Source organism: Heteronotia binoei, chromosome 1 (assembly GCF_032191835.1).
Source record: "Heteronotia binoei isolate CCM8104 ecotype False Entrance Well chromosome 1, APGP_CSIRO_Hbin_v1, whole genome shotgun sequence".
Classification (NCBI taxonomy): domain Eukaryota; kingdom Metazoa; phylum Chordata; class Lepidosauria; order Squamata; family Gekkonidae; genus Heteronotia; species Heteronotia binoei.
Window position 1 is genome coordinate 55,583,526 of NC_083223.1, and position 24,843 is coordinate 55,608,368.

General features: G+C 40.2%; 1 protein-coding gene across 3 annotated transcripts in view; it reads left to right on the forward strand.

Moving 5' to 3' along the window:
- Nucleotides 1-3,017: 3,017 nt before the first annotated feature.
- Nucleotides 3,018-24,843, forward strand: part of FBXO25 (F-box protein 25) — a 40,516-nt gene continuing 18,690 nt past the window's right edge. The window contains exons 1-5 of one of the 3 annotated variants that reach the window (XM_060234767.1): nucleotides 3,018-3,224; nucleotides 8,967-9,109; nucleotides 17,278-17,378; nucleotides 21,362-21,411; nucleotides 23,486-23,578. In XM_060234767.1, the coding sequence (XP_060090750.1) occupies nucleotides 8,973-9,109; nucleotides 17,278-17,378; nucleotides 21,362-21,411; nucleotides 23,486-23,578 (381 nt within the window). In that variant the 5' untranslated portion in view covers nucleotides 3,018-3,224; nucleotides 8,967-8,972. Of the gene's footprint in view, nucleotides 3,225-5,735; nucleotides 5,757-8,966; nucleotides 9,110-17,277; nucleotides 17,379-21,361; nucleotides 21,412-23,485; nucleotides 23,579-24,843 lie in introns of those variants that run through there. The other 2 variants (XM_060234748.1, XM_060234757.1) reach the window with 2 other exon arrangements.

Consider the following 24,843-nt stretch of genomic DNA (forward strand, 5'->3'; position numbering starts at 1 on the left):
CTTGCAAAGGGGTGTTCATTTCTGCCATTTTAAAATATTTGTTTCTTGTGACATTTAAAGGAGCTTCTAAATGCTACCCAGAAAACCCCAAACTAGAATTTTAAAAAAGGAGTGTAAATCTGTGGGCCCTTAAAGCTTAGGGGAAAGCTGATGGATGAGGGAGGCAAGATGATTGAGGTTCATGGCCAGAATAGATAGGTTATGATCTCTGCTTTCAGAATACAAAAAATAATGGCCAGTTGGTCACTAAAATAAGCAATTTTCATGCAGCCTTTGGAACTCCTACTATATGCTGCCCATTATAGTTTCTAAAAAAGTCTAATGCTGAGAGAAAGTATGTTACTCTGCTAAGTCTTGACTATAAAATAAATAATATATGAAACATCTGTTTGAGTACTCTACTTGATACTATCAGCAAGCTTATTCTTAATTACATGTTGTGTTTGATGCTATAAATGTTCTAATCAAAAGACACTTTGATCATTTTGTTGCTTCTTAGTTCTAATATAGATTTTAATGAGTCATCAATGTCTAAATAGCTTTTTTTTTTAAAAAAAGCATTGACTGGCATGCCCATGACTTGTCAAAGGATCTGGTAAAATAAGTGTCACCGTCACTTACTTTGAGGAGCCCATGATGAGAGATTTTTAAAATTTGAAGCTGTGTGTTTTAACTAGAATATTTGTCTTTCTGTGACACTGCACCTTCAGAAAAGATCACGGTGTTAAAGATCACACTATTTTAATCACTTGCTACTATTTAATAACATACTGCAACTTTAAAGTAATTGGAAATCCAGTCAAAGTACATTTATTTGACTTTATCGGAAGCAGCATACCAAAACTGAGAGCCAGAGAGAAGGTCTGCTCTGCCTAAAGCTCACTGGGTGACCCTCAATCAGTTGTTTTCTCTCTGACTTTTGAACAAGTAGTTAAGCTGCAGTTTTACAAACCCTTTAGTTGGGAGTCAAGCTGACTGAACGGCATAGAATTTACTGCGTGAACAGAACCAGGCTGCAAATTTTGTGGGGGATATGAAAGAGTATTTGCTGCATGATAGGCAGAAATTCAGCAAGGTCAGCTGAAATAAAGTGAGTTCAGCCAGCTCTGCATTAACCATGAATGCTTTATTGCAAGAAACAATCACTAACAGGACAGGGACTTCACTCATATACACTCTGACCATACTTAATCACACACCCCTAGCAGGCAACAGTTACTCCTATTGGTTCACTCCAGAATCCTTCATTTGCATCTCTTTGTTACAAGTTGTTACATGCCTAGCATCCTGATTGACCTGTTCATCCAGGCTTCAGGATCCTGGTTTGCAAGGAGTGCCTGTCTCAAGCTCAGGCAATAACTCAGTGAGATGCAATACGTAACACAGTAAATACATAACATCAGCTTTCCCTATTACTGTATATTCATATAAGAAATTTTACCACTGTTGAGTGGCAGCCTGCAAGGCAACTTTTACAGATACCCCACTTTGGTGGGGAAAACAACCCCCAGTATGAAAATGGATTCACCGAGCTTTGCATCTCTATTGTTCATGTTGGGATGGATGGGGGGGGGGCAGCGCTAATGATCATAAAGAAGTTCTCATTGTATTGGGTGGGGATACACAACTAGACACCTTTTGTGAAAAAGTCCTAGAATGTGGAGAATGAGGTTTACAGAGGAGAGGGACTTAGTAATGCCATCCAGTTCACCTTCCAAAGCAGGTATTTTCTCCATCAGAAGTGAAATAAACGTTTTAAATAGATACAGAGCTTTCCCCCTTTTCTTTTTTTTAAAAAAGCAGGAACGCACAGGAACACAGTTCCGGCTGACTTGGTGTCTAGGGGCGTGGCCTTATATGCAAATGAGTTCCTGTTGGGCTTTTCTACAAAAAAGACGTGTGTGAAACAATGGTGAGGGGGGGGGTGTTGTCCTAATATCCAAATGAGTTCGCTGGGCTTTTTCTACAAAAATAGCCCTGAATAGATACATAACAAATATAAATGTTGTCTGGAGATCCCTTGTAATTCTGGGAGATCTCCAGGCACCACTTGGAGGTTGACAACCCCCCTACAAGAACGGGTCTCTTCATCCCCGCCCCAACTAATCAGGGAGCAAACCCGAGCAGGGGGTCGAAGGGTTCCATCCGGTCTCCCCTCAATCCGCCTTTACATGGTCAGAGAGGTCCGAGATTTTCTTCACGTCCTTTTCCAGCCTCTGTGGGGAAGGCATCACCTTGTAGGTTCGAACCAGGCTTCCCCCACAAACAGCCTCATTCAGGTGGGCAGCAGGTTCCCGGGATCCGGAGCTTTTGGCAAGAATCAGTACATCCGCTCCCTTGAAGGATACAGAACTTCCTTCCAGCTCAGAACGCTGACATCTGTTCTCCCCCCCCCCCTTTTCTTTTTTTTGCATTTCTTGCGCACAACGCGAGGCACGTCTCATCCTCAGACTCATCCTGAATGAACCAGCTCCTTCCTGTTCTGTTGCTGCGCTTTACGGAAGACATGCTAGCGGAACTCAGAACAAAGTTTGAGTCCTGTGGCACCTTTTCAGACCAACAAAGTTTTATTCAAGGGAAATGCTTCCGCGTGCACACATACTTCCTCAAATACCTGAAGTAAGGCTGCAATCCTGTGCGCAGCAACTCTATTCTTCGTTGGCTTCAAGCATTCTTTTATTCTTCCAGGGCTTTTATCTCACCCTCCAAAAAATCCAGTGAAAAACGACAAGTAGTACGAGATCGATTTTTTAAAGGTAAAAATTTACAATAGTATTTACAAATCCGACTGAGCCCTTCCAATCAAACCACTGCTGCAAAAGTAAAGAGGTTCCAAGTAAAACCTTTTTATTATAGCAGACAGCCCGTTCACGGGCTCACACATCACGACCTTCCTTCCGAAACAGTCCGCCCACCCCCACCCGCCGATACAGGAAACTCGCAAACCACGCCCCCAATCAACCCTGACCCCGCCCCTCCGTCCTTCTTACAAAACATTGACACGTGCTCCGGTGTGCTGTGGTCACGTGAGGCGGGAGCGCTATAGCGTCACAGTGCCCCCAGCAGCCAATCGCAAGCCTCAATACGGGGTGGCAACAAGAGCGGCACAGACCGCCCAATCAGTGAAAAGCAAAGGGGTGGGCAAAGAGAAGCTCCTTGTTGCTTTGGTCAATAACAAAACTGGAAACGCCACCGCTGCAGCTGCTGGGCTAGAATAAACATCGGTGAGACTTTGCAAGGAAAAAACAAAAGGGGGAGGCATGGGGGGAGGGGAGAAAGAACCACAAGAAAGGGGGCACAGAAGGACGAGAGAGCTCAAGGGTAGAGGCTTTAGATTAAAAACAAGTCTTCAGAGGAGGAAGGAGCAGCCCTGGGGCAAGCGGGGGAGGGGGTGCAAACATTGCGGGAGGGCATGGTGGGGAATTCTCCTTTTTTTGTCCTTTCACTTTCCATGCAAAGTAACTCTCGTAATAGGCTTCTTTAAAGCAGGGCTTTTGTTGTTGTTGTCAGAGACCCCGAGTTACAGCACAGCCCTCTTTCCCCATCTCCTTGTCTTTATGGTGTGACTGAGTCTCCCAGTGCTAGGAAAGAGCATGCCTGCGTTGCATACCATAATGTTAAAACGCCTCTTCCCCTCGTTGTGTCAACAAGGGTAACTATCGGTGGTTAAAAAATACTTCTGTGCCACAGTATCTCTGCTCCTGGTTCTGCACTGGGTGGTTCGTAAAGTTTGTGCGTCACCCATAGGTGGGGTGGATCTGTACTTGGGAAATCTGTGCACTGTGGTCCTGCGGAGCCACTGATGGGAGCCCCTCCCCCACCTCTGTGCTCTGTTCCACTGTCCATTGGAATGTCCTTGAGGGAAGGGCATGGAACTTTTGCTTAGGAAAATCTATGGTGCCATGTAAACACTGTGGTACTGAGTATCAGAATTTATTTATATTCTGCTTTTCTCCCCACTGGGGGCTCAGCATGGCTTACAAAAAATGTAACTTAGGAAATAAATAAATGTATGTAGTACAGCTCCAACTCTTGAGCAGGTTCAGAATTCACTGGACCAGGCCAATTAGTGCTGCAGGCCTTGGGCTGAGAGTCAAAAGTCCTTTGGCGAGCTGGTTTGGTGTAGTGGTTAAGTGTGTGGACTCTTATATGGGAGAACCATGTTTGATTCCCCACTCCTCCACTTGCAGCTGCTGGAATGGCCTTGGGTTAGCCATAGCTATCGCACAGGTTGTCCTTGAAAGGGCAACTGCTGTGAGAGCCATCTCAGCCCCACCCACCTCACAGGGCGCCTGTTGTGGGGGGGAGAAGATATAAGAGATTGTAAACAGCTCTGAGTTTCTAATTCAGAGAGAAGGGCGGGGTATAAATCTGCAGTCGTCTTCGTTTACAAGAGGTTCACCTCTCCTAAACAAAATATTTAGAGCAGAGGTGCAAGACCAGCTCAGCCTGGATCTTATAAAAGTCTCTCAAAGGTGCTCCTGACCTTCCTTCTTTGACAGAAGAACATATTGAAACAGACCAAGTACTAGTGGGTTCACTTTAATAACATTCATATAAAAGCCAGCTGCAAGCATTTAGGGACAAGTAATGTGGTCCGTCTTAATAAGGCAGAAAAGGGAAGCTCCTGCCCTGTTTGGGGTGGTGGGAGGAGCACTGATATAGGTGGAGGTGGAAAGTGCTGTCAAGTCATGGGCAAATAGCAAGCTGTGTAGGGTTTTCAAGACAAGAGATGAACAGAGGTAGTTTGCAATTGCTTGCCTCTGCATAGCAACCTTGGACATCCTTGCTGGTTTTTCATCTAAGTACTAATCAGGGCCAACCCTGCTTAGCTTGCAAGATCTCATGAGCCTGGGACAGCTTTGGACTATTATATTCAGTTAAAATTCCCAAAGCATTTTGCCAATGGATTTTTCAGGGGAACCTGTAATATGCAAATACATTACTGTGTTCTCAGAAATAACAGTGGTTATTTAGTTGAAGTTATGCAAAAAAAAAAAAGCATTTGGATAAAATCAAATTACAGTTTGTACATCTTAATATTGACTAGGTGCAAAATTATTAAGCACAAGTTTTAAGAGTATATCTTTCCCTTGAAGTATTCTCCCTTTTGGAAGAATGTATCTTAAATTGGATGGGAATGGATTATGTCTATTTTTTTTTTAAATTGCATCCATGGAAGTGCTCTTTCAGTGGCAGAAAGCCCCCCAAGATTAGAACAGTACTCTCCTAATCATAGCAGCCTATTAGTATTTGCAGGCACAGGTGTCATTCCTTTGCAAATGCAAGTAGATGTCCTGGATAAATTAGTAATGCAAAGATGTAAACCCTAAATGGAAAAAAGACAGACAGCAGTCTTCTTGACCCCAAAGAGTTACCCATTGACACTGTGAGGATGCATGTTGCTGTGACAGGAGTGTAGACAGGCAATTTTGTGTAGTGCCTGGTGGAAAAGAGAAGTAGACCTTGTGTGCTCTAACAAAACAAAAGCAGCACTTATATCCAAGTGTAGAAGTCTACAATTTACATTCGAGAACTTTACATGCATTATTTGCAAATACTGTGTAACATTTGTACTAATCAAGGGATATGTGGGGAAAATATCCTTATTTATAGATCACATTTGTATTTGTTATTCTTCCAATGTAGTGATTTAATGAAATAAACTCAGACTGATTCATATTTCTTGCAACATTCTTTTTATTCAAACAGCAAAAGCTTAATCAAGTTATCATCTTCATCTGTGACCCTGTCTTGTATGTGGAAAGAATTATTTTTTATTCATAGCTTGTGTGAAGGTTTTCTTTCCCTGCTGTTATTGCTTGATACTATAGTTTGTGTTCAGATTAAGACATGCTGAGGACCTAAACTGTGTCAAATGTAAGAGGCCCCATAGCATTACTCCCAAACAGTCTAGTAATTTTTTTATATATTTGGAAGCCCCTCATACTCTGAGGCAATGAGCTGCATTTTATTTAATTTGTGCATAATTCTAGCTGTTTGTGGCAGGTCTATAGAATGTGTGGCTTTATGCTCTTGTTTGTTTGATGCAGAAGAGAAAAACGTGTAGAGTCACATGGTATAATCATGCAAATATGTGTATATGACATTACTTGAAAAAATTATCAACGATGCTGTTATTGTTGTGTTCTTAAGTCCAAGTTCTTGCAGTTGCCATCCCTGAAGCTGGATTGCAGTGTTTGGCTACTATAAATTTAGAAAATCTCTTGATTGGAAGCCAAGATTAGGAAATGGAGGAAGAGTTTGCTGTATTTAAAGGCAAAGAGGTAGAAGGAAAATGTCACAGTGATGGGTGTAGCTAGGGTTGACACCTATAGAACATAGCATCCTAGTGGTTGCCACCTATAGAACATAGCGATGTATAGCAACATAGCAGGACTAATTGTTTTCAGATGGATCCTTTCTTGTGCTCTATACTTGAATGTAAATTCCTGTTTAACCCATAAGCAGCTAGTGAAACACTGTTTTTTAAGATGTGGAGGGCTCTGGAGAGGCAGAAAATGTATTTTCTGAATGGCGAATTATGATATTATGCAAAAAAGTAACTAGTCCCGAAAAAATTTATCTTGAGTGTGCACTGATCATATTGGTTCACCCTGGATAGCCCAGGTTAGTTCTATGTTTTCAGGTCTTGGAAGCTAAGTGGGGTTGACCCTGGTCAGAGTTTGGATGGAAAATGACCAAGGAATACCAGAGATGTTAAATAGAGACAGGTGATGGCAAACCGCCTCTGACTGTTTCTTGACTTGAAAACCCCACACGTTTGGCTTTAACTTGACATTTTAAAAAATTCAAGCATGTTAACCATGCCATATTATTTTAGAGCCAATGCAGGGAAAAGATGAAATAGCTACATCAGGCACTAATAGGTAAAAAATAAGGCCCACGTTAATGGTGCAAGTAAAGTCAAAATATATTTTATTAGTGCCCGGACTTGGATAGCCTGATCTTAGAAGCTAAGCAGGATCAACTCTGGCAAGTACTTGGATGACAGACCTCCTTGAAATATCGGGAGGCAGGCTTTATTCAGCCACCCCCCTGAATATCCTCCAGGCCCCCAGTAGGGGTCAGTCACCAGAGGTCGCCTTGACTTCCAGGTGCACACACACGCACACACATAAATACAAAATACCCCCAAAATTTTGTGTGTGTATATAGGTGGAGGTGGAAAGTGCTATCAAGTCATGGGCATATAGCAAGCTGTGTAGGGTTTTCAAGACAAGAGATGAACAGAGGTAGTTTGCAATTGCTTGCCTCTGCATAGCAACCTTGGACATCCTTGCTGGTTTTTCATCTAAGTACTAATCAGGGCCAACCCTGCTTAGCTTGCAAGATCTCATGAGCCTGGGACAGCTTTGGACTATTATATTCAGTTAAAATTCCCAAAGCATTTTGCCAATGGATTTTTCAGGGGAACCTGTAATATGCAAATACATTACTGTGTTCTCAGAAACAACCGTGGTTATTTAGTTGAAGTTATGCAAAAAAAAAAAGCATTTGGATAAAATCAAATTACAGTTTGTACATCTTAATATCGACTAGGTGCAAAATTATTAAGCATGATGGCTAATGCTTATTCTGTCATAGTGGTTAAAAAAGGTAAAGGTAGTCAGTCCCCTGTGCAAGCACTAGTCATTTCCGACTCTGGGGTGACGTTGCATCACAACATTTTCATGGCAGACTTTTTAATGGGGTGGTTTGCCATTGCCTTCCCCAGTCATCTGCACTTCCCCCCCAGCAAGCTGGGTACTCATTTTACCAACCTTGGAAGGATGGAAGGCTGAAAATATGCAATATGAACTATTTCATCAACCCTTTAGATAAAGAAAATATATACTAATTTTTTTTACATTATGTATCTCTACACAGGTGATATTTATCAGTAATAAACTTGATGCTAGAAAAACAAGGAACCTAAGAATGTGTATATCAGAATACATAAGAAATATTAAATTGGAAAAAACAAGTGCCTGATTGGCTGAACAGATTATTCATGGTCCCTCTGACTATAACTTTACATTGTACAAATGAGACACTGCTGTTGAAAAAAAGCTAGTTGAATTGTCACCTTCCAGATTCTGACACCTAAACAGTTAAAGTTGGCTCTAGAGTTACTCTGTTTATGTAAAACAGACAGCTATTGCATCAGCTAAACTCTGGTATATACTAAGGTCCTTTCTTTGGCAGTTGCTACTGATCTCATACTCCTGTTGAAGAAACACTGCAAGACTAACAGGTGTGTAACATTCATCTAGGCAAAAGAAAGATTCTTTTAAAATTGAGCCAAAACCTGTTGGGTGTTGGACAGTTTATCTTGTCTGTCTTATGAACAGCAAGTTTTTCTCTTCCTAATTTTTTCCATGCAATCACTAGGTCAAAATAAGTTCTAGCGGTCATACTTAATAGTTTGGTACCTGGTTGACAATACTGTACAAATTGCAATTTGTTCAACGCATTATTTGTATAGTTTCAATTAAATAACCACTGCTGTTAATGAGAACATTTGTGATGTGTTTGTATATTATATATTACAGATTTCCTTGAAAAAGCATTTTGGTGAAATGTGCAGAGAATTTTAACTGTGTAATTAGAAAAAACCTATATTTTAGTTGTACCACTGGCCTTAGCCTTACTTTTTTATCTCTAGAACTGATGCCACAAATAAGTGCAAATGACATTCCTGTATGGTTTTCCTCGTTTCTTCCTTCTTTGTTGCATTTGAACTGTTTAGAGACATAATGATCCCAAAGATGTATGCTTTCATCATCTAAGCTAATTGCCACTAAAACTTTCCTCTTCCATGGTGAGTCTATTATCCCTCCTCCCGGTCCCTTGCTGCAATGTGGCAGTGTTATGAAGAGCATCCTTCTTGCTTAACAATTAAATTGTACAACTATATTGGTCATGGTTTTGTACAACTGTGTTGGTCATTTGTTGCCTTTCAGAAAGTCATGCCTTTTTTGGGCCAGGACTGGCGGTCTCCAGGGTGGAGGTGGATTAAAACAGAAGATGGTTGGAAGAGATGTGAGCCTTGCAGTTCAGAACTTGAGGATGAGAACAATAAGCTTAATAACATCAGTCATACTGTGTAAGTTTCCTTGGGGAGGAGGAGAAAAGGCAGACGGGCCTTTTCATGGGCTGAATTTGTAATGTGTGGCTGAAACTATTTCTATTTATGTGCTTTGCTTGTATTTACTTGCTTTGTTCAGAGTGTTTAATATTGTACCTTTCCACTGAACAGGGAATATATTTAAAAAAGCAGTCTGTACAAAATTAAAAACAGATGCACATACTCAATTTCCAGGAGCACAGAACAGCATCACCTCTTAAGTATAATCACACAAAACATTTTTTTTGCCATATAAAAATTAAAAGATGTCAAAGTTCATTCCACAAGATCATTCCACAAGTAGTGAGTGAGCCACTACAGGCCTATCATAACTTGGCTGTCTAACCTTAAGGGATACTTGGAGTAGAACCTCTAAGGATTATCTGAGTGAATGGGAAGGTCCAGATAGGAGGAAGAGATCTTTTAGGTACCTTTGAGCTATTTCATTCAGGGCTTAATGAATCTATTGAAACTGTATGGTGAGTTGAAGTAGATGTTGCAGCTTCATCAGGGAGTTGGAGCCAATGCCAAAGCCATTTCCAGTACTGACAACATACTATGCATACTATATAGACACTAAGAACTACAGAAATGCTGTCACTCAGACACAGAAAACAATTAAGCTTTAAAAACTCTAGTTTGAGGAGGAGAGTGTAGTCGTGAATTGCTAAGGTGCCATTACTTTGTGCCAAGAAGCTGAAAATTGAATACATAAGACTGTGGATTTAGATATGAAATGGAAAATGTGGACTTCAATTTCAGGGTTATAGGCACAATAACTTTTTCTGGAATAACAAATTTTTCAGGCTTCAGTACATTATTTAAAATTTTCTGAATAGGTACAAATGTAGAATACTCAGTTTGACTTGGTTAAATTAGTGGCATGTTGTGGCTGAATTACTTAATAACATGCTCTTAGGATTGTAGAATAATATCTGACTAGTTTATACAAGTGATTTTTAAATATTAGTGCAATGATGAAAGTGCTTATTTGGTAGGGAAAAGGACGCCTGTTTTGTGAATGCAGCTGAAAGCTGCTTGTATATTAGACAACCAATAGCGTGGCATTTAGGATTAAGGTAGCAGCCTAATTATCTGATAGAGTGTTGCCATGGGGACTGTTTTAAATATAAGGTGAGCTTTTATACCCGTGTTGTTAAAATCTAGGTTAATGCTGTTAAAAGCTTGAAATTGCAGGTTGGCAGGACTCAATACATGATCTCCACCAAATGGCCATGGAAGATGCAGAAAATTTCAGCCTATAATTAGAAGCTGAAGTGGCAGAGATGACATCTGAATATTCACACAGATAAATTCAGACATTCTTTCCATCTCATAAATCTGGGCTTATAAGTGCTTCTTGCAAGCACAAAAAGTACAGGGATAAAAGTTCCACACAGTTCTGTTGTTGTTGGTGTTTTCTCAGCAATAAAATATGTTTCAGTCATGGCTTCTGTTTGGCCCCTAGGTTGTCCGTGAAGGATCCTAGAATGGTAGCTGAGCCTTCAGTATACTGCTTAGTCTTGGAAGTGTCATACGTGCTTGTAGAATCCTACAGGAACTGAGTTCCTGCTTAGGTAGATGGGTGGCTAAGGTAGATCAAAATGGTTGGGGGAGGAGGTGGTTCAAGAAAGGTAAAAGGAATGTTTCAAAGGAAGAGAGGGAGAATAGTAGGCAGAGTGAGTAGTACCAATTCCTAGGCTTTCTTCCAGTTGCTGCAGTTGGAGCTAGACAATGACTGCCTAGATGTTGCTTTCCTTCTTGCTCAGGTATTATGACTTGTTTACATCGAGCTGTACAGAAAGGCATTATGATTAGTTGGACTGGGCAATGCTAGCTTTTTCTGCCAGGTCTTTCTTGTCAGTTTTGGCCATACTATATGGTGCGCTGTTGCCCTACAGGGTGGCTGGCAGTTTTAACTAAAGCTCCACCCGCATCCCTAGATTGCCGGATGATTTGTTGGGGTGGCTTAGAGGTGCTGCATGGATCTTTTCTGTTTAGGCTTTCTGCAGTATATTTCCAAGATGTTCTTTGGACCCTCTGGCCTAAGTCCTTCACAGCCTCACATGAACAGATGAAGTGCCCTTATACTGTCAGAATATAACAGTATTGGAGTATTTCGCATCTGAGGTGCTTGAACTAGAGATGGGTCTTGGAACATTACAATTACAAGGTGTCTACACTCCCAGCGACCTTTGATTCCTTGGCAGGCCGTAGTTGCTGTGAACTTTGCCTCCTATTAAGCCATGTTAGGAGTATTGTCACTGAAATTTGAAATGCAATAAGATACTGAGATATAAAGGCTTGCTTTGTATTTCTAATGAACAGGAAATTGTTGTTATGTCTTGTTTTGCTTTATATACATCTTTTATGTCTCATGACTTCCTACATAATTTTGTGTCTCTAGCAAACTGTACATTTTAAATAGGAATGTTAGATAGTTTGTTTGAAAGGTAAATTAGACACAATTTAGAAAAGTACAGGAATGTCATTCCATCAGGAAACAGTTGTTCACACCAAAAAAAGGGAAGGGAGAAGCAGCTTCACAACATCCACTGAAGCACAGTAGAAACATTCACAGTATTCTCTGCCTATGGCTGGAGAGACCAGTTAACACCATCACTAGTCCTAAAGCTACACTAGGGAGCCTACCATCTTCCTCTGGCCCCTAGTATGTAAGATATGTAACCTTTCTTTTTTTTAGTCTCTTGCAGGGCTTTTTTTGTAGCAGGAACACCTTTGTATATTAGGCCACACACCCCTGTTGGAGCCAATCCTCCAAGAGCTTACAGGGCTCTTCTTACAGGGCCTACTGTAAGCTCTGGGAGGATTGGCTACATCAGGGGAGTGTGGCCTAATATGCATAAGAGTTCCTGCTACAAAAAAAGCAGTGGTCTTGTACTTTGAACAAACAAGGTTGATGGGAGGTTTAATTTTTCAGACAAAGGCAACCCTTCCTCAGTTTCTGTTCTACTAAATTAAATCTTCTTTCTATTTTGTGTTAATTAGGTCTTCAGGGTGTGCTTTTTGTTTTGATAATCAAGTCCTTTCAGTTCTTGTAATAAGATGAATTTATAGGACTAGAGAACCTACAAGAAGAATAAACTTAGATAAGATGTATACTAAAAACTTGACAATATACCATAAATAAGTAGCTTGTATTAGACCATTAATATTCCCTTAACATTTGTATTTATATAATGCACCTGAGAGCTATTTGCATTCTTTTCAGCTAGATCGTATTGTTTGCCTGTGAGGCAGTCATCAACAAAAAAATGTTCTTTTTTGGTCACTTCTAGCTAGTCTCCAATAATAGCAAAAAAATTTGATGCATTTCTACATTATACTATTTGATATTGTCCCATTTCCTATTGTCATCTGCTTCCTTCTCTTTAACTTACTGTATTTCTATATGTAACCCCAGTTTCTCCCACCAACCTCAGTTGAGGGCAGAATTAATGGGACCTGGGTTTGTTAATGGGTGTGTGTTACAAAAAAGAAGAAAGTAGTGTAGTGGTGCCTCCAGCCCATTGGCTCTACTTCTTAATTGGAAGGATTGCCAATGGGCAAAAAAATAAATAAATAAAACACAAATCTCTCTCACAATTCTTTCCCCTCAGGACACTTCTACAAGCTCCCCCTAAGGGACAAAATACCTCTCCCCCAAACTCCAATAGTGGGCCAAACCACAGGGTTACATATATGTTAAAAATTCTCTTAGCTTGGTATAATCTACAAACTAGTTATTTACAGATTCCTTCTTTCCTTTTCAAAGTCATTCCAAGTGTCTTGATCACAAAAATGATTTTGCAGAAGTGGGGTTTCAGTTCTAAGTGCACTTACTTGCTAATGAGACTTGTGGAACTTTACATGTCTTGGGTCAAGTAACAGCAAGCTAATAACCATGCTCAAGAGCTCAGGGTGGCAGTAGGTGCTGCATTCTCATTTGACCACATCAATCCTGTCTGGTAGCTTCCGGTGGGATGGAGGCTAGACCAAGCGTGCCAGAGTAGAGCTTTGATACAGGATCTCTCCAATCACAGATCCATGTGGTGTTCCTCATCCCACAGCACAGTGGCTATCAATGTAGGACTGAAAGTTGGTCTAAAGGAGAACTGAGGTAGAGATGTTGTAAATCAACTTAAAAGTTACTCAGGCACAATCTGTCTTTTCTGAATCTGTGGGGTCATGCATTTTGATTGCCTCCATATCCTTTTTACTGTTAGGTATGCTGCTCTTGAGATTAGTTGTAATTTAGCAAGAAGCTAAAGACCTAGAACTAAATTTTGAATAGCCATATGGTTTGCTTCCATTTCAACTTCCTGTGTTTCGATCACTGTCATGGTCCATTTGCCTTAAAAAGCCTGTGAAAATCCCATGGCTATAATTCTTTGCCAGTGCCAAAGTTCCAGTGTACTGTTTAGGAGCTGTAGGGTCCTTTCTATGGGCTTTAGGATGAGGCCCATGTCATGGCAGCTCTTCTCCTCTTAGGAGTGGAACAAGAACTCTAGCAGGAGAAACCCTGCCCCCCACAGAAGATACCAGCTGTACATAGTATTTGGGTGTTGGTTGGGTTGCCAACTACAGCTTGGGAAATTTCTGGAAATTTGGGGGGGGGTGGAGCTTGAGTAGGGTGGGATTTGAGGCAGGACCTCAGCAGGGTATAGTGTCAGAAAGTCTACCCTTCAAAGCAGCCATTTTCTCCAGGGGAACGGATGTCGATTGCCCTGAGATTAGTTGTAATTTCAGATATCTCCAGGTCTTACCTGGAGAATGGCAAGTCTAATTATAAAAGATGTCACTATGTTGTGGCTTAAGTACTTGAAAGGCTACTCTGAAAACCAGATTTAGAACAAAAAAATACAATTTCTTCCGGCACCTAAGATTGCCAGCCTTCCCTTTCCCAAACTGTGCCCCTCTCCACCTTCACCTTGCAAAAGTCCAAGAAATTTCCAGCCCAGAGCTGGCAACCTGATGAATCATAACAATTACATGGAATTCAGTCTTGCTTCTAGCTGTTTCTTTCTGCTGTTATTCCCATGGAAGACAGCCAGGTTCTTAATTTGGAGCAAAAGGATTCTTCCATGGTCAGCTCAAGTTAAGAAATTTCAGAACTTGAGCTGCAGGCACTCCATCTGGAGTGAATTCTATCTAGATCAGAACTCTGGCTTTCAGTGATGTCTTTGGAACTTGTTCCAGTATTTGATTTCACTGACTGTATGGGCTTTGCAGATTATGGGTATTAAAGCATTTTATTCCTTATGTCTTTGGTTTAGGGTTCTGTCCAGCCAGTCGCTTCCCAACTGAATACAGCTTTGTGTGTAGAACTATTGAAGTCCTCAAACCTTTGGGTACCATTTTAGACCACTGTAGCTTTAAGAAAAACAAACACACACATTGAGATAAAGTAGTGTTAAATGCCTGATTTCTTGCCCCTTTTTAATATTTGAGGTTTTGTCCATACAAGTGTGTGTGGGTTTCTTCCTCACCATATGCTTCTTATTCTTATTCTTCTTGTCCTAGTGATTTACAACATCTGGGCTATATTTTGGGTGCTTTTAAAACTTGAACTGACAGTGATAAATACTTTCATTTGACAAACTCAGCTGTTTTATTAAAAGTGAATGCTGGTGAGTAGGGAAAATGCCTGTGTACAATTTTCCTGTCAGAAAACGACGATGGGAAGATAAAGTAATTTGACTTTCTTATTGTTCTATGCTTTGTGCTATAGAACTTCAGCAATTTGGCTTATCTCTGTTTGCTGCCTTTTCTTTGCAAAGCAGTTAGTCTATATCAAGTTATCAGTATTTTGGAAAAGTAGATATTTTGTCTTTTTTATTTCTTTTGTTTCCTCTAGGTTTTTTGTTGTTCAAGATGCAAAAGTTTAATTTAGCATCTCTAACAAATCTTATGGTAATTTTTGTTTCAAACTGATTTTTAAAACAAAACTTTTAAAAGAATGTGTGACAGAGGGATATTGAGTAATGAAAAAAGGTATACAAAAATACCAGCATCCATATATAAACAATATTAGTGGTTCATAACTGCTTTCAAATGAGTCTGCACAGTCCAGTGAACATACTCTTTTGTGTAGACCCATGAAACCTTTGACAGCCAATTTTTGGTAACTTGTAAAAAAAATTCCCAACAAATTTTGAGGTGATTTAATGTTTTTAAAGTGATGATCACAGGAAGTATAGTATGCTCAGTTATTGAATACATGACTATGGAGTATGAAATATTTTTACATTCCTCCCCCCCCCACAAGTGTTCTTTGTGTTTAACAAGACTGGATGATAGAAGACACCTTAGACCTTGGTGACTTGATTTGTGAGACAGTCCTGAAGTTTTGCTTATGCCTGTTTGTATCATGTGCTAGTTTTGAAATGTTCATGCCCTCCATGATATAACAATGAAAATACTAAAACAGTAATACAGAAACTGCTAGACCAGCAGTAATGTCAGCAGTACAAAAAACATGCTGCTTAAAAGCTTATCATTACCTGTCATCTGCTTAAGGGAGAACTTTACAAACTATGAAAGATCTTTCTCTGCTGGCAGAAACTGTCCAGGCTGGGAGCAAGGCAAGACTTATAAATAAGCCATGCTTGGGAATATTAATATTTTTTTAAAAAAATATGTCAAGCTTGTAAGTAGCCCCTACTTAGTATGTCTTCTGGCAGCTTGTAGTAAAATGTATGTTGCGAAGTTGTCTTATACACCACCAGTTCCTCTGTTCTGGAACTGACTGTTCTGGCACTAGTGTGCCAAGATTTTAGGCAAGAAACTTTTCCTAAACTGCCAGTTAGCTTCTTTAATGGGAGATTCCAGGGACTAGTCTGAGCCTCAGAACTTCAGAGTGCAAAGCCACATTGCTAGAGTTGCCATTCTGCCTTCCTTTTGTTCTGGAAAATGAGGGAAGTCACAGCTTTGATTGACAGGCATGGAAAGCCAGAAGAATGTTTCGCTTCCCTGTCTTCATGAGCTGCTGCTTCTGAGCTTGCCTTAGTTGTAGGCCTGCATCTGCAATTAGTATTTTTGTCACCTTGTTAGAAGCCACTTGTTACATTTATGAAACAACATCCTGTTCTGCCTCGTGAATTTCCAGACTGTTTCAGAAAACAGTTATTGTAAAATATAAAAGGGCAGTGTCCATTAATCTCCCCTCTCTCTCTGGCAATTTAGAAGGTGCTTGGATCCCTAATTGCAGGCTTGTGGGGGGCACGCATACTTGGAGCTCCATTTCTTTTATTACTGATTTGCATTTCAAATCTGGTAATTGGTTGGCCATCATTTACTTTTTACACAGTCTCGTTTCAAACATTGTCCTTTTTTTTTTTAAAGATCCTGTCTGATGTTTCTGTGCACACTCTTGACCTTGTTATATATTAAATACTTTAAAAATATTATTTGGAATACTTGATAATCTTCAGCATACGGTATACCATAAAATATATTCAGGTTCTGCAAATCTGTGGTTGGCTTACAGTATTGCCTGCTGAGGACAAGGAATCTGTGAAAATACTTGTTAAGTTATGGATTAATCTTGTTATTTGTAATCTGTTTCTTAAATGTTTGTGTGGAGAAACTCAGAGTTAATATTACCAAGTATTGTCTTTAAAAAGTAAATTTTGAATTAATGCATTTAAGTTTTTTATTCTTGTATTGATTTCAGATCCCCCAAAGTAGCATATGGGCAATGTATAGGGGACTGAATTAAAATTGATTTTCCTCCTTCACCACTGTCTCTTATTTTTTCGTTGGTGTGGCCCTCCTTTTCTTGCTACTTCACTGGATAACCTTGGGCTAATCACACATACTCAGCATAACTTTCCTCACAGGAGTTGTTAGGATGAAATGGAGGAGAGGAGAACAGTGTAAGTCCCCACTGGAGTGAAAGGTGGGTTTCAGTGAAGTAAATAAATAAATATGGCAGCTCTATGTAAGGCTGAGGTATGAAGCTTAGTTGTTTCAGGGCAGAACCACATAGGAAAAATGGGCAACGCTGGCAAGCAATATGACCACTTTTATGCTGCTTCACAAGGTTGCGTTATATTTCTATATGATGGAATAAATATGTGTCAGTCCATCAATATATCAAATGCATCCTCTGCATTGATATGACTTTTTATGACTTTTTCTTTCAGCATCTTGAATGACAACGGAGAGATATACAGTGCCGAAGACTGTGAATTTGCAAGCAAGAAAAGGAAAAAGGACCATTTTAGGAATAATGCAAAATCTCAGTGTAAGACTGAATTGTTTTTTTAATTTTAGAAACGTTTCCAATTGGACAGTTTTAAAATATGGGTAAATCTCCACTAACAAAAGACATTTCAATAGAGATTTTGTTGTTCCTCCCTAAATCCTGCTCCTGGGGGGTTGGGGAGTCCCAGGATTAACATGAGAGGTAAACTGGAGATGTAGTGCAGGTTTATTTTTATTTGATTCATTCTGCCTGTTCTCCTAAAATGCTGTAGTATATAAGAAGCGCAAGAGTGGGTTGGACATCTTTTATGAAACTGTAAATGGATGATGACTTGCATGCTGAGGTTTTACACAGAAGCAGTTCAGGCAGGAATGGTAAAAGCAGGTTTTTTCAAAAGAAGGAATTGTCTCTTGCTTCAGAATGATTGATTTTTGAAAATCTCTTGTTATCCTTGTATTCATGTGTAAGGTTATTTTTATATCAGTATCTCATTCTATTAAAGTCCATACTTGGTTTCAGTTGCTGGAGAAATACTTCATTAGAAATAAGTAAAATTTCTGTACAGATGCCCCAGGCACATAGATATAAATTTGGAAGCTTGATTTCTTGAGATAGGTTCATTTCTGCCATAATTCTCTGCACTCACATAATGAGTTTGGAGAATATTCTCCTGGGCATCTTTTGTCCGGCTGTTTTCGGTCAGTATGTAAATCAGTACATCAATAGCCATGCTAGTCCTGCAGAAACAGACCCAGAATCGTTGAGAGGATTATTGGGCCAGCCTGTAGTTTACAGATGATTTAGTTGTACAGAATTTTTCTGTTTAGATAGTGAGTTTTTCTAAAAGAATGAACAACCTCTGGCTGCTTAATTTGATTGAGTTGTGGTTTAGGTGAGGGGTTCTAAATTAGGTTTAGAGCCAACTTATCAGACTCTGCAAAAGTTCTTAGACTGGGACAAAACATATTGGAAGAAACCATTAAAGAACCAGCAACAACAAATCCTTGAGAGATGGAACTTCCAAAGCAAGGATTCTGCATCATGGTTTTTTAATCTCTAGGTAATAGGACAGAATTTAGTCTGGTGTATGTTACCTTATGTGCAGTGCTTGACATTTACCTGTATGTTACAGTGTTGGGCTTTGCATTTTCTTTGCCCGCCTTGCTACCTTTTGTGAAATTGGTTTCTTGATCCATGGTTTAGATAGGTTTACAAAGAAGATTAATGCATGTTACACTGCTGTTGTTTTTCCCCTGGAAATTTCTCAGTTCTGTAACCTGAGAACTAGCTAGAATTGTATCCTGCTGACCACAGTGTAGTTTAAATAATTAGCTGTACCTGTCTTTTGTCTGGAGATATTGTTAATTTTCTAGCCATGTGGAGATGGAGGGGTGAGACTGGAGCATATATTTCAGGCCCCTTTTTGGTTCATCTCTCGTGAATGCTTTTTTTTGGGGGGGGGGCAGCAGGGAGTAGGGAACCTGGTTGATTTCCTACAGTAAGGTTGTGTTGACAAGGTGGGGCAGCATTCCAGAAGATAAATTGAAACTAAGGCTTTCTCTACTTACAGGAAGTTCTGACCATAGAGTTCCTAGTGAACTCTAGAGCTACCCATAAATGACAAAGTATAGTTCTAGAAATCAACAGAAACTCTAGGGTCAGAATTTCCTGTAAGTAGAGAAAGTGTTAGTTTTATTTTTAAATTTTCTCCTTGAGACGATTCCCCTTCCCCCCACTTTGACCCTGGTTTCCACCCACGGAGCAGATGAACATTGGCAGGCAAGGGCCACAATTACCTGGGACTCTCCTGCTATAGAGGGGCGAATGAAACCAATAGATCAGAGGGGTGAAACTCTGTGTAGGATAGCATTGTGGAATTCTGGTGCAGAATCACAGAATCATAGAGTTGGAAGGGACCTCCAGAGTCATCTAGTCCGATCCCCTGCACAATGCAGGAAACTCACAAATACCTCCCCCTAAATTCACAGGATCTTCATTGCTGTCAGATAGCCATCTAGCATCTGTTTAAAAATCTCCAAGGAAGGAGAGCCTACCACCTCCTGAGGAAGCCTGTTCCACTAAGGAACCACTCTTAACGGTCAGGTTATTCTTCCTAATGTTGATCCAGAAACTCTTTTGATTTAATTTCAGTCCATTGGTTCTGGTCCTGCCCTCTGGGGCCACAGAAAACAATTCCACACCATCCTCCATATGACAGCCTTTCATGTACTTGAAGACTGTGATCATATCACCTCTCAGCCGCCTCCTCTCTAGGCTAAACATGCCCAGCTCCTTCAACCTGTCTTCATAGGACTTGGTCTCAAGACCCCTCACCATTTTCGTCGCCCTCCTCCAGACCTGTTCCAGCTTCTCTATCCTTCTTAAAATGTGGTGCCCAAAACTCAACACAATACTCCAGCAGGTCATACCAGAGCAGAGTAAAGTGATACCATCACTTCACATGATTTGGGCACTATACTTCTGTTGATACAGCCAAAAATTGCATTTGCCTTTTTTAGCCACCACATCACACTGTTCACTCATGTTCAGCATATGGCCCACTAAGACCCACTAAGACTCCTTTTCGCTCATGCTAAGACAAGTCTTTCCCATCCTATAACCATGCATTGGATTTTTCCTACCTAAATGCAGAACTTAACGTTTATTCCTGTTAAAATTCATTTTATTGGTTTTAGCCCAGTTTTCCAGCCTGTCAAGATCATCCTGTATCCTCTTACTGTCGTCTACTGTATTTGCAACCCCTTCCAACTTAGTATCACCTGCAAATTTAATAAGCTATTCCTTCATCCAAATCATTTATAAAGATGTTGAACCAAAAGCAGGTCCCTGGACAGATCCTTCAGGCACTTCACTTGTCACTCCTCTCCAAGAGGATGAGGAACCATTCACAAACACTCTTTGGGTGCGATCTGTCAACCAGTTCCACAGATCCACCTAATGGTAACAGGATCCAAACCACATTTTACCAACTTGCCAACAAGGATAGTATGTGGAACTTTATAAAAAGCCTTACTGAAATCAAGATAAACTACGTCTACAGCATTAGGGTTTGTACAACCCTAATGATGTTACCAGCCGTGAAAACCTGAAATCTTTGATATGTCTACAGCATTTCCGTACCTACAGCAAGGTAATAACTTTCTCTTTTGTAGTTCTTTTAAATTACGTAGCATCATAGGTGAGCACCACAAAGAATAAACTCTGCCGTTTTTGTTGCACATGCTGATTAAAGCAGAGGCCTTTGTAAAATTGTACTCACTGGCCCTCAGTAAACTATTTCCTACTTTTCAAGCTGATAGACACCATTTTTAAAAAATTTCTTAGAGCTAATAGATAGCAAAATCTGTTTTTAAAATCTGTAAATATTTAAATGCATTATAACAGATTGAACAGATTTAAAAAAAAAACAATGCTGGCTTTAAAATCAATATATAAGGTATAAATGTTCAAAAATGCATGTGTGGAACCCTTATGTGGTTAAAATCCTGGTACCAGCTTTTCAATAGTAGAGACAGAAAATAGAGACAGAACTGAATCCCATCTCTGCTTCCCCTCCCATATGGCTAAGTGACAGAATTTTAGCTCTCTTTAAAAGGGTTTTTTTTTTTTTGCACATTGGCCCAGGATGGGAAGGGAGATGGGATCTATTTCCAGCATTTGTTTCTATATGTGGTTCCTGTCCAGATGGGGAAACATGTGGAAGCCTGGTTTCAAATGTGTGATGAGGCTAACAGTTTGCCTTTTTAAAAGGCAGTGCAAAACACCCCTTTCCTTCCTTGTTGTATTTTGATTCTCATCAGTCGCACCTCTTCTGTATTATATAAAGCTTTCACAGTACTTTGGACCAAAAAGAGAGGGTATGTTTTCTTGACTTGTTAAAATTGCTGTTGGTATATGGTGATATACTTCTGGATTTTTTTTTAGAACTTTTCTATTTTTCCTCCATAAATAAGGCCATTGTGCAGCCAAAAAAAGTTAAAAACTAACCTCTTATTTTTTAGGCTTTTATCGTGAAAAATGGATCTATGTACATAAAGAGAGTACCAAAGAAGTAAGTGTTCTAGCTAGTGATCTTGGTTTGTGTCATCTTGGTAATTATCTGTTTAAATAATAATTCTATTGGTGAATTATTCTATTGGTGAATAATTCTATTGCTTTTTAACTTGTTCATAAATGATTTAGAGTTCGGAGTGAGCAGTGAAGTGGCCAAGTTTGCGGATGACACTAAATTGTTCAGGGTGGTGAGAACCAGAGAGGATTGTGAGGAACTCCAAAGGGATCTGTTGAGGCTGGGTGAGTGGGCGTCAACGTGGCAGATGCGGTTCAATGTGGCCAAGTGCAAAGTAATGCACATTGGGGCTAAGAATCCCAGCTACAAATACAAGTTGATGGGGTGTGAACTGGCAGAGACTGATCAAGAGAGAGATCTTGGGGTCATGATAGATAACTCACTGAAAGTGTCAAGACAGTGTGCGTTTGCAATAAAAAAGGCCAATGCCATGCTGGGAATTATTAGGAAGGGAATTGAAAACAAATCAGCCAGTATCATAATGCCCCTGTATAAATCGATGGTGCGGTCTCATTTGGAGTACTGTGTGCAGTTCTGGTCGCCGCACCTCAAAAAGGATATTATAGCTTTAGAGAAGGTGCAGAGAAGGGCAACTAGAATGATTAAAGGGCTGGAGCACTTTCCCTATGAAGAAAGGTTGAAACGCTTGGGACTCTTTAGCTTGGAGAAACGTCGACTGCGGGGTGACATGATAGAGGTTTACAAGATAATGCATGGAATGGAGAAAGTAGAGAAAGAAGTACTTTTCTCCCTTTCTCACAATACAAGAACTCGTGGGCATTCGATGAAATTGCTGAGCAGACAGGTTAAGACGGATAAAAGGAAGTACTTCTTCACCCAAAGGGTGATTAACATGTGGAATTCACTGCCACAGGAGGTGGTGGCGGCCACAAGTATAGCCACCTTCAAGAGGGGTTTAGATAAAAATATGGAGCACAGGTCCATCAGTGGCTATTAGCCACAGTGTATGGAGCACAGGTCCACCAGTGGCTATTAGCCACAGTGTATGTGTGTATATAACATTTTTTGCCACTGTGTGACACAGAGTGTTGGACTTGATGGGCCGTTGGCCTGATCCAACATGGCTTCTCTTATGTTCTTATGTTCTTATTGTGTTTTGTTTGGGTGGGATTTTTTTTTTTGCTTTTTGTGACTCAGACTTGAACTGTTTGGAAAAAACCCTTAAATTTCTAGACTTCTAGCACCAGAGAACTTTTTTCAGGCCTTCTTACTAAATCTGTGTCTAAGATCATACTATGAATTCCTTCCCTAGCTGGACAGATGGAGAGCAGGTTGGGTTACCAGCCTGGCTCCTACAAATAGTGGAAGATTTCATGGAGTAGAATCCTTAAAGCTGTGACCTGGATAGCCCAGAGTAGCCCAATCTCAGAAACTAAGCAGGGTCAGCTCTGGCCAGTACTTTTAGGGGGTGGTCCTCCAAGGAATACCAGGGTTGTGATGCAGAGGCAGGCAATGGCAAACTAGCCCTGAAAGTCTCTTGCCTTGAAAACCCCAAGGGATCGCCATAAGTCACTTGACAGCAAAAAAACCCCAAACAAACAACGTGTTATGTGCATCATGAAGTCACTTCCTGCGAAAACTCATAAGCAATATCACGGCTACAGCACAATAATCTAAGAGATTTGAGGAATTCCCAGAGTCTTGCATTGTGTTTGTGATGTCAGTTCTGGGTTTTCACAGGAAGTAACATCAGGCATGTGATATTGCCCCCGCCCCCCCATTTTCTTCCTGCTGCTTGAATGAAAGCAGCAAGAGAATGCTTGACTAAACAGGTAAGTAGCAATCCTAAGAGTAGACATTGTATGCAGGATAAGCATTCTTGGGTGAATACAAGTAAAGAAGGCTTTAGCTGCACTTAAAATGGAAGCTTTCATAGAAGGAAAAGGAAAATACAGGGAACATGGGCAGGAAGGGCACACTGGAAGCTATGTGGTTGGATGACTGGGTGGGTGATCCTCTCCAGGGTCTTTTAGTCCACTGTAGAAAAATTTTCTGATGCACATCTTAACACAGGTTTTTGTTTTTTTTTCTCAAGAGACATGGCTATTGCACATTGGGAGAAGCTTTTAATCGGTTAGATTTTTCAAGTGCAATTCAGGATATCAGGAGATTCAACTATGTGGTTAAAGTAAGTCAATCTTCCCTTGTATAGGTGTTGTATTTTTATCTCTCCCTGCCTTCGCGTAACAAGAGCTGCACTCACTGTTCTCCTGCCTCCATTTTGTTCTTACAGCAACCCTGTGAGGTAGCTTAGGCTGACAGAGGGACTAGCTCAGGGTCACCAAGCAAGCTTCCTGAGGGATTTGAATCTAGGTCTCCTGGTACTAGTCTGACACTAACCACCACCACCACTCCAGAAGGATTCCGTTTGCTTTTAAAATAACCTTGCCATGCATTAGCAACTTTTTTGAGGCAGTTCATCTCATTTGGGAGAAACCAAACAGATTTAATGAAAACTAATATTGACTTATGTGCAAAGCAGCAACATTTAAACTTCAGGAAAGTCATTTTAGAGTAACCATGAGATTCCTTTGCACAGTACCTCTAAAAGTATCTCAACTTGATAGGAGATTTACTCTGGGTTTACAAATTATTGTCAGGGTTGGAATGTGTCATGTGTATGTTCAATGAGAAATGTAGACTTTGTTCTCCAAGAGTATCCCTGGCACAGTAAGGCTTGTGAAACAGAGGGTTTTCAAGAGTAGTTTAGGGGTCTTCTGTTCAAAGAGTCAAAAATCTTAGTGGGTGCAACAGCAATTTCAGCATTCCTTAAGTAGGTCTTTAGATCTTGGCCAATCCTTTCCTTATTTCCATTCAATTCTGCAAACTAGTATTGTTATGTAATTTGTAGTGGCATTCTGCGTTGTACTGCATGTTCTTTTTTATGGATTAAATAGTTAGGGTTGTTTGAATTTTGCTTGCATTTTGTTTCATGCTTGCATGAAAAATGAGGGATTGGGTCAGTCCTTAGCTAGAGTTTGTTCTTGTCAACAACTTAATTTTTGAAATGAGGTTGTAAAACTGTTGTCCAGTACACACTGCTGATTGCTTATCTACCATGTGCAGCTGAGATAAAAAGAGCAAATTCCATGCAAGGGATCACTAGGAAAACCGGCCAAGAATAAAACTGTGTATTAATTCCCTTATGTGGTCACTTTTAGAATATTCTGTTGCTACATCTCTAAAATGCTATTGAAAAGCTGGAGGGGGGGGGGGGAGAGAAAGCAAAAAAGGCAGCCAAAATGATTGGGGCCTAGAGTGCCTAACTATTAGTCGAGACTAAAGCATATTTTTTTTAGTTTAGGAAAAAGGTGACCAGAGGTGACATAATAGTGGTTCTCATAATGATGTATTGGGTGTAAAGAAAGTGGATAGGGAGATACTTTCCTACTT